At 43.4% G+C, this 10,580-nt stretch overlaps 1 protein-coding gene across 1 annotated transcript in view; it reads right to left on the bottom strand.

The window, feature by feature from the left end:
* Positions 1 to 10,354, bottom strand: part of LOC108794381 (glutamine synthetase) — an 11,561-nt gene extending 1,207 nt beyond the window's left edge. The window contains exons 1-7 of the mRNA XM_018565409.1: positions 10,213 to 10,354; positions 5,123 to 5,176; positions 4,153 to 4,332; positions 3,128 to 3,289; positions 2,109 to 2,255; positions 607 to 734; positions 215 to 414 (exon numbers count right to left, since the gene is read on the bottom strand). Coding sequence (XP_018420911.1) covers positions 215 to 414; positions 607 to 734; positions 2,109 to 2,255; positions 3,128 to 3,289; positions 4,153 to 4,332; positions 5,123 to 5,176; positions 10,213 to 10,354 — 1,013 coding nt within the window. The remainder of the gene's footprint in view (positions 1 to 214; positions 415 to 606; positions 735 to 2,108; positions 2,256 to 3,127; positions 3,290 to 4,152; positions 4,333 to 5,122; positions 5,177 to 10,212) is intronic.
* Positions 10,355 to 10,580: the final 226 nt, after the last annotated feature.

Here is a 10,580-nt window from a genome sequence, read left to right as displayed (position 1 = left end):
CCCCCCTTTTTATGGATCACCGATTCCATTAACTGTATCAACAGGGCAGCCAAGCAACTATCAACCCACAAGTCTCTGAGGTTTCTTTTTAAAATCAGTAAAGGGGGAAGGAAAGATCAATTTGCTGCATAAAATCCCCAAATATATATTATTGTTTACACCAAGGTGACTACCCACTGGATTCTACCAGCCCCACAATTCCCAGGAGACTCACTTCAGTCCTCCTTCCTTTCTCATGTTGTCCGTGCTGTAGTTTGTGTGACACCCAGCCCCGTTCCAGTTGCCAGTCATGGGTTTTGGGTCTAGAGTTGCCACAACACCAAAGTCTTCACAAACTCTGTGCAGAATGAAGCGTGCCATCCAAAGGTGGTCACCCATATCGATTCCTTCACAGGGTCCAACTTGAAACTCCCACTATAGAAAAGGATGAGAAAGAATTAAACATTTTGCATTGAACATGATCACCAAAAAAAAAAATTTGCCCTCTCAGTTTAGTTGCATTTTAGGAAGCTTGCCATATATAGAAACAAAGCGCTACAAGGACAAAGCTTTCTGTAAATGTTTTACAGATTAGGCTTCTGGTATCATAGGGTAAACGGTTCTTACCTGTGATGGCATCACTTCGGCGTTTGTGCCACAGATCTTGATGCCGGAATACAGGCAGGCTTTGTAGTGGCACTCTACAATATCACGTCCATAAACTTTGTCTGCACCAACTCCACAGTAATAGGGACCTGGAGGAGAGACCAAAGGCCATCAGTTTCGGAAGTAAAAAACGATTAGCCCATACTAATGAGATGAGTTTCAGATCAATTGGCAAAATACCCAAATGGTTATATGCTTAGGGACAGTGGCTGGTTCAGCTTTTGGTTATGCATCAACATGCCAACTGCAGTCAGGCAAATGTGGCTACAGCTCAAGTTATCCCAATTCTCATTCAAACCCAAATTATTCCTCATTTTTATGCTCTCGATAATTGTATTAATTTTATGGCCAAGACATTTGCAGTGAATGAGATTGTGACTCTTTCAAGAACTCCAATAAAACCCTGTGTACATTGGTGCTCGAGGACTAGAATTGTGAAGCTGGCAGTCTATAAAACAGTGGCTCAGTAGTCAACAATGGGGTCCTTGCTTCAAATCCCACCTTGGCTTTGAGTAAACCCACAAGACAAACAGTAGGCATTTCTTTGCAAAAAAAATGACATCACAGTGGGATAACTGGCATCTACCCCATTTACATTTTAAGGGTGTTAGACAATACACCAGTCTAGGACATAGAATGTTGTGAGTGACTGCCATATATTAGTCTCAGGGCAACTTAAGGAACATACCCATCAGCATGGATTGCAATTGGGTGAATGGAAACCTTAATTGTCTACAATCCTAAACATCAGACTGTCACATATACAACCTGGACTCGTGTTTATGTTGTGTACACATCCACAACAAACACCAACGTTTACACAGCTAAGAGCCCCATCAGCTTCTAATGAGGACAGGAGGGTGATTAAATGCCCTGAAGTGGTCACATAAGCTGCAGAAAAGAGCCAGATGGCTTTTCTGTTAACGCAACACTGAAGAGTCCCATGCACTGCCAGTGATAGGTCTGTCAGGTAGATTAAATATCCTCTTTGGCTTTCCATTATATTTGTATCCAACTTAAAAAAAAAACTGCCATGATGATCTGTACAGAAGAGCCTGTGGCTACATAGAATGGCAGCTAGGCCAATTCTCAGCCTGACTGTTCCTTAAGTGCAGGCTTCTTAGAGAACGCCAAAAGACTAATAATTCTATACTGTACTACAAAGGAGTTGAAATCCACACCAGCATTCTGGCACACCCCCTGCAGCACAAGCCACTTTACTGCCTGGAGAAACCAAGCACATGGCATTGTGGGAAAACCGGAATAAAACAGCACCAAGATCTTGGAACTGAAATAAGGGCTTCCTGAAAAGATAGGATTCTGGAGCATGCAGACACATCTTTGTGCCGTTGTTTATGATCTACAGAGAATGCGTTTAACGGGAGAAAAAGCCTTAAAAATGTAGGTACAAAAAGTACATTTTTGCTTTACAGTTCTAACAAAGCCATTGGTGAACATCTAACCTTGTGGTCCTGGGAAACCATTTTCAGGCCAACCATATGGGTGTCCATTGATGCCAAGGAGAGTGTATTCTTGTTCCATGCCGAACCATGGGCGGTCATCAGCCACCATGTCCATAACCCGCCGGCACGTGTGACGCAGGTTGGTTTCTGGAAGGAGGGGAAAAAAAAAAAAAAAAGTCAATAAAGTTCCGTCAGCAGCTCTGCCAAAGTACACACCAAAGTCGTGTACACAGAAAAAGGGCGAGGTCTGAGATTGCATCTCTACAACGCATACAGACGTGGAAGGGCGCACCTTTCCAACCAGTTGCACAGCCTTACAAAGCCTACTCCAATCATGGTTTGCTGCCACCTTAGGCTTTAGAAGGATCACATTTAACAGGTGTCAGTATTCCGCTGCAGGAGTTGAACTCAGAACCACTTGTTGCTAAACCCCTTAAAGCTTTAAATACGGCTATATAAAGGGCAACAATTTATACAAGTCATGTAATTTATGTAAAGAGAAACTTTTAGCAAAAATTACTTGATAATGTCAAGTGGACAGCACAGTTGGGGTTTTAGCTACAAGTGCTTTTTTGCTATCAGTGGGAGCCTACCAATCGCCTTTCCAAAATAAGTATATAGATGGCATTAAATCTTTCCATTGCTCAGCCTATAAAATGCCATCCCTCAGCAATTTTCTAGCAATGACAGAAATCTCGCCAGAGTAGATAAGGAGATATCCGCTCATCCGTGAGCTACGAGACCTACTGCAAGCCTTACAAAACAGCAGCACTTATTTTCTATGGAGCAGAGTATTCTAAAACCAGTTGGGCCTTTTTCAGGGAGATCTTCCAACAAATTCATAAATTGCCACACTCCTGTGCCATAATGAATGCCCCCTTACGGCAGGTGCTAGTGATCATTAAGTAGAGTATAGAAAGTGACATCTAATAATTTTAATCATCAAGCCACCTGTTGACAGTTTAAACATGTCCCATAGTCACAGATTCTTCTATTCTGCTATGGACTTGGCACCGTACCTGCTGCTTTTCGGTTGTATTTTAGTACTTCACACATGACCAGCTTGTTAGGGTCCAGACAGAAGGGGTCTCTGAACATCTGGACAGGAACGAGGTACATGTCGCTGTTGGAGCCTTCAGCTTGGTGTGTGCTTGATCCATCAAAGTTCCATTCTGGGATCTCTAATGAGAGAAGAGAAAGATATGGATTAGGAGGGAGGAACACAAGTTAAAGATCAGATGACAAACATCATTCGGAATACGGTTGACCACCTCTGAGGTACTCATATTGATTCCCTTAGGTAGTCCTATTCCTTTTTTTGATGCAAACAATCTGGTTTGTAATGAGTTGAACTAGATATTCACTGAGTGCTGAAAATTGTCGGCAATCAAGACTCAACCCATGCAAAGTGGATGTTTCTATAGATTCAAAAACCTAAGGATCAGTTTCTTTGAAATTCTGAACAAAGATCCTAATTCCAGCTCTGCATGGCCCACTTTAGAGATTCACTCCTGCAGCATAGCCATTATAGAACATTTTGGCATTCTTGGGAACTATAGCATTGGAGTCCCAACATTTTAAAAAGCCTATAGACTATTCTACAGGCCATAAGTCACCAATAACTGAAATACCTGCTTTGGGTGGACTATCTAAAGACGGTTCTCTTTTCTCTGAAGCAGAGAACATTTTTTTACCCCTTGTGCAGAGCCTAGGTTTGGACTTTTAAAACCTTGTAAATTTAACAAAGCACTTTTTGAACAGTGCCTGAAAATAAAAGCTCTCAACCCTTATGTGATACAAATTCTACTAAAAAACCCCACTGACCTAAACTTGCCTTTGTCACCTAGTGGCCAATCTGCAATATTGCAATATTGCTAGATAATGCAGCGTGAAAGTACAAAGCTATTGAAATTATCTTAGCATGCACAAGTGCCTACGTGTTAAAGCTTCTCTGGAATTTCACCTTAAGAGTGCACCCAGATGTCCAGCTAGAAGGGGGAAGCCAAGCAGGATGCAACAGTGGGGGGAAAGGCTGCCACCTTACCTTCAACAGTCTTGGGTTCAAAGTCCAGGGTCTTTGTCTTGCAGCGGACCCCTTCTCCAGTACCATCAATCCAGACATAGGTCACCTGGACCATCCCCCTTTGGGGCAGCTTCATATACTGCTCCCTCACCCCCTTGTTGAGCCTTGAACTGTGTGAATAGCAAAATAACAGCCAGAACACTTTATTACAAGTATATCTGAACTTAGTTTTCTCTTAGTTCCCTTGCAAAGTTTCACAAATAACTGTTGATCCTGCCATTCAAGTCCACCTAATGTAGCTTCCTGTGGTGATGTGGCAATAATGCTGCACTGATCCTAAATTTAGAGCAGAGTTGCTGCTCTCATGTAGGATGTGACTCTGTGCAAAGTGGCATGTTATCAGTATGGTCACTGTAGCTGGTCAGTCAGCACCTGGCCACTGCTAGTCCTGCCTCTTGCTGAAACCTTCTCACTCTGAGCTGCAGTGTCAGAGAGGGGGAGTGAGACACAAATTCAGGATTTGACTCACTCAGGAAAGGTAAAGTTTGTTTGTTTACTTTATGGAAATGGGGTACAAACAGCGCTCACTTACTGGACACAACTCCACAAATCCCATGACAAGCAAAAATGAAGCCATTTCATACGGAGAATGAAATACGTAAAGCCAAAGTTTAGACTGTATAGTTGGGGGGGGGGGGCTTTTTACAGCAAAACTTTCCTGACAACAGGTTAAAGTGACAATCTGTTTTTGAATTGCGCCAGAAAGAACAAAGTCTCCTGTGAATGATCATTTTCCTGGATCGTAGCATTAAAATGAACATAGAAGTTTGTCCTGTAACAGCCCATGTTACCTGGGACCTTCAGATATTCACAGACCTGCAGATTATGTATCTTCTATGCCAACTATTCAATGGGTAAAATATCTCCTAAAGAGACAAGAGGAGTCATCTTACAGTCTGACCTGCCCCAACAACATTACAGTAATCCTAACCTCGGAAGAGATCGAAGGCTTGAGCCACAGAGATGCAGATCAGACTGGTGCCAGCTGGTCCACAGATTGGCACACGTACAGTTAACGGATTTTTGCTTTTCTAAAAGGAAATCTCAGACATCGGATTTACCTTGTAAACCATATTGGTATTTTAGATTTCAATGCACTTGTTACATCCTGAATTTTGTACTGTGAAGCAAAACCTACAGAACTAAAAACCTATAGCACTTAATACAAGTTCGCCAGCATGCTGGAAAACTCTCAACCAATGGTCCACTACATAGCCCTATCGAAACATTTTACTGGATGATGAAGGATGTGCCCCATTGATACAGAAGGTGCCCAAGAATGCCCCACTAAGGACCCATTAACATCACATCCTTATCTCCAGACCGTTTCCGAACCCAAAATGCATCCTAATGTATCCCTGCGCTATTTCTGGCCTCTGTTCATACCAGCGCAGTCTGTTCCAGACCAGAAAAATACTGCAGGTCTCATTGTCTGGTCTGGAAGGCCCTGGAACTGCGGGCAGGTTCACACCATTTTCCAGACCAGATCTGGTCCTGAAAATGGTGTGAACCTGCCCTAAAGTCTGCAATGGGTAAAACACAGCACACACAAAAAAAAAAAAAAAAAAAAAAAAAATGCAGAACAAAAGTTCTTGTGGAAGGAAAGTAAGGCAAAGTTCACAGACTGCCCCGGGGGATGGAGCAATACACATTTGTGATGGGTTTCCAGACGATGGGGCCTACTTGATATGGCCAATTATCATCTAAAAAGGGACCACAAAATCAGCAGGCTGCCCATCACAAGTCTTTGCAGAGCTTATCTCCTGCAAGAGAATTAAACTTTCCCAACCCCACCCCGTGTAGGACAGAAAAACTGGAACCAACTGGTTATTCAAGTTTTACAGCCAGACAGAGCAGTGAGAAGTCCCCTACTGGTACAGAGAGATGGAATGGGGGGGGGCAATTAACCGTCTGCAGCCCAGAGAGACTACCTCTGATAAACAACTCCATTGTTTCTCCACCACAAAGTCCAACTACATGAAATGTAAGCTCTGCGGTGCAAACCCTTCATCACAGAAACTGTATACCATCACCAGTGCAGGAGGCTCAAATACTTTACTGAGATTTCCTGAGGGATTTAATTTTTATTTTTAACAAGACTGTCCAGTATTTGAGAAAAAAACCAAAATACTTTGTGTGCGCATTCATTGCAAAGAGATGCCGCACACGCAGCAAAGAGGCTCAGGCAGCAGTTTGCGAGAGCTTCACGCATTTTTTGACCATGCATTTGGCGTGCATCAACACGCAGGCAAAGACAGCCATTTTAAAAGCCACATTTGGGGTGCAATTAACTAGCAATGGCACCACAAGCGCATCACACTTTTTAATGCGTAAAAATGCGCCAATGGGCATGCTTTGGTGTGCGTTCACGCAAAGCACAAGTGTGAACGGGGAGAAAAGCTGTAAGCATTATTTTTTTTTAAAGAAAAGAGTTTCTTTAATTTAAGATTAGACCTCGGGGTTTAAAGTGCATTGTCTTCTGAATACTAGTAAACAGATCAGACGGGAGAGGAGTTCCTGCTTTATATGTGGGGGAAAGAAAACCCAACACACACCTATTCTACTGCTCAAAGTTTTATAAAAGCCCCATAGGCCAAATTAGAAGGAGCGATGTATAGACAATAGGAAAAAAAACAACAGAAACTAGACTTTGATCGAAGATCCCACCATACAAGATCATTGTATAGAAAAGATACCGCTGACTGCTAGGTTATAGTGTATCCATCTCTTGAAGATCAGTGTCAAATAAACAACATCACAACACAGGACAAAGACTGAACTTATAACAAGAGGGAGGGAAATAGAAAGATATAGAATGCATGTATAAAAATAAAGCATATACACAATGCGAGCTCCAGGCTGGAAATCACAGAGCGGCTTTGCTCAGAGGATATAAATCACGATCAGTGAGACAAAGCTAGCCCTCTCCTTTCTTTCCGCTGGACTGGCACATGGTCAGCATGGCTCTAGGCAAGCAGGGGAAGGGTTAATGCAGAATTCAGATGGATGGGGACAAAGGATGCCAGCGTGGCAGGACATGCCCCCACCATCACACAGAGAGGAGATGGGCCCCATAAAGCCTCCATATTACCTTATTAGCAGGGATGCAGCAGCGAGCCCCGGGTTACCCTGGGAATTAGATGTCACCGACTCACTGAAGCCTTACCGGGAGATCGGAAGCTACTTATAGTAGCTGCCCCGATAAGACACGCCCATCCGCCTGATGTAATCGAAGGTAATACAAGAAGGAGGTGTCCAGCGCTCGCAGTGACCCGCCCACTTCTATACAATGGCATGGAGTGTCCACGTTCCACACAGATACAGACTGCTTTCCTTTTCCCAGATTTATTGGAGAACGTTGTCACAAATGTTGATCCTTTCAATCTTGATGCTCGGGAGGATTTCTTTGAGGGATCTGGATAGCATCGTAGTACTTTTGCAGCACCGGAAGCCTGGGCTTAATCCCCACCATGGATACCGTGCGGTTGATTTACGCAGGGGTCTTTGGTGGCTTTTTGCGCATTTTCTTTATGTTTATACACAAGTTTTTTGTGCATTTTCAGGCTTGAGCATTTTTGTTTTAGGCCTCATTTGCACCGGGATGTATCGTGAACATGCATCAAACATGCATGCTTTGACATGTGTTCACGATAGGTGCACAAACGCAGAACACGCTTGTGTTGCCATTACTAGGTAACAGCACCCCAAATGTGGGCAGGCAAAGGTGGTTTTTCCATGTGCATTCACGTGCGTGAGAATGTGCACAAACGCGCGCAAAACAAAAACGTGGAACGCATGTCACCAAATTTGTAACATACTTCTTTTCCGCAGTTGGTGCACATCCAGGGACCCAACGGGGATCAATAGGTTCGCGCGCCAAATGCAGCCCATTATGCCCTGGTGGGAATGGGGCCTTATACAACAGAAGGCTAGTTTCTAGGAGGAGAAGTTGGTTGTTAGGCATTCAATCACATGAAAAGCGCTCATCTTTTAGATTGTAAGCCCTCAGGGCCAGGGCCCTCCTTACCATCTCGTCTTGAATTGTATTGTGATTGTAATGTCTTCCTTATATTGTAAAGCGCTGCGCAAACTGTTGTCGATATATAAATCCTGTATAATAATAATAATTACATGCCCAGATGGGAACGGGCGCAATAGAAGAACATGGAAATCTGCGTGTTGATCGCTCAGATGTGAATGGGGCTCAAGGAATATAAACTGTACAGTTAGGCCCCATTCACACTAAGCGACACTTACCTCGAGCGGATCCGCGCGGCTGGGATAGCGCGACTGTTCTGGGCGACGTTCCAGCGATGATCGCGCGACCTTCACCGTCGGGCTGCATGCAAAAATAGAAAAATTGCGCGACATCCGCAGGAAAAAGGGTCCCACACAAGCGACCGCTCCATTGAAAATCAGCTCCATTGAAAATCATTGGACGGCGACTTCTCGCGATATCGCGCAGCAAATTTGCCCAGTGTGAATGGGCACTAAGTGAATCCTTTATACATACATGATTAATACATGCATGATTTATACATACATGATAGTTTAGGGTTGACTTTGTGATCAGGGAAGGGTTGGGGCCAGGATGGACATCTCCCCATCAATTTTTAGGGATTTATTGAACCCTACAAGCAGAGTCAGTGTCAGCAGATGGACATTATGGGGAGCCAAGCTTTTTGTGTCTGGACAGATTTTCGTGTCTGTAATTTATTTATTTTTGGCTGGCTGACTGCAAGAGAAAGCAAAAACCTTCTGCGTTGGCATTCTTGGATCAGTTGTGACAATAAAAGCAGCAGAAGAGATGCAAATGCCATAATGTTATATTGGATGTCATCGCTGTCACAGCAATAGACATGGTTTCTACAGGCAGTAAAAACTGATTGTAATCTATTCCAGGAATAGTTTGTGTTTTGTACTTTGGGCAGCTGTGTGTTTTGCGGCCACTGTGTCGAGTCTCGTACGCCATTAACCATTAATCCATATCGTTAATAATAAACACAACCTTCCTCTTCTTCCATGCAGGACTGTAATGTGTGTGTCTGACCACAGATCTCAAACTGGCCATATTAGCGCTCATATGAAAAATCTCATTAGAACATTCGATAATGTCATCAGAGACTTGACAAATGTCATTAGGAATTCTGTTTGATTTAACATTCGATTTTAGAATGAACGCCTCTTGACCAAAAAAAAAAAATTCACTGTTGGAATTCCGCTCATTCGAGAATAATTTCCATCCTGTCCTGCGACTTTTTCATCACTGCGGTTGAAAATGAATGGTTATTTGACCCCCATTAGTTATTAGAAAATCGAAATTAACTTTTTCAAACAAAATTCTACTGGCTTATAGAAAATTCCTACAGTTTCCTATGGGCCATCATAAAACAGGAAGGACTTTCTTTTACCAATACAATTATCTGATAGGCCCCTTTCACAAGGCCGGTGTGATCAATTTCCCCAGTTTGTCAGGCGGATCTGATTGGATTCCTAGTGTTAGTCTATGGACAGCTGCGTCTTAACGCATCCGTTTACACCCAGTTTCCCCTGGCTCTGGCCAGGTCCAGAAAAACAAATGGAACAGTGTTCCGTTTCGACAGACCTAACTGTGCCACATTAGGGGTAAATGGACGCGTCAGTTTACATCCGATTCTCCATAGACGGACATGGGGTCCAATCATTTTAGCTTTTTCTCCATCGTAAGATGAAGGAAAAAGCTGAATGGACACGGATGCCACAGCAGTGTTATCTGACCCATACTACTCTGATCAGGAGGGGATCCGTGCACAGATCCCCTCCTGATCAGCCTGTGTAAAAGGGGCCTTACGTGTGCAGAAATGTAACAATGTCAGAGAATGATGAAACAAGACGCCCAGCTATGGGAACTAGTCTACCTTCATTGTATTGCACATGATTGTTCACTTATCATATAGCGTGAAGAACACTTACAGGCCCATATTACACTAGTCATCCAATCACTACCACCTACTGACCAGCAACAGGAACAAGGGGACTCACCTGCTCCTTCAGCATTGCTCCATTGCTGGTCCACCCAGCGAGATGTCACCCCATCACTGCTCCCTTGCTGGCAAAGTTGCACCAGTGAATGTAGTGAGTGATCTGCCACCAGTGATGGGATCACCTGAGTGACATGACCCATTCCAGCTGTACAGATAATTTTTCTTTAACATTTGAACTGATTGTTTTGTGAGATGGCCACGTGACCTTTCCAAAGCTGCCTACAGATGTGAGATTAGGACTACTGAATTTCAGCTGGCCATACACTGGTGGTAAAAATCTCATCAGAAAATTCAATAATGCCATTAGAGACGTGTAGAATGTTGTTTGAAATTTTGGAATTAATGGAGATTGCTGAATGAAAACCA

The sequence above is a fragment of the Nanorana parkeri genome, unplaced genomic scaffold, assembly GCF_000935625.1.
Source record: "Nanorana parkeri isolate BGI_ZX_2015 unplaced genomic scaffold, ASM93562v1 scaffold845, whole genome shotgun sequence".
Lineage (NCBI taxonomy): Eukaryota > Metazoa > Chordata > Amphibia > Anura > Dicroglossidae > Nanorana > Nanorana parkeri.
The sequence above is the reverse complement of the archived record's forward strand: the minus strand, read 5'-3'. Positions and strand labels throughout refer to the sequence as shown.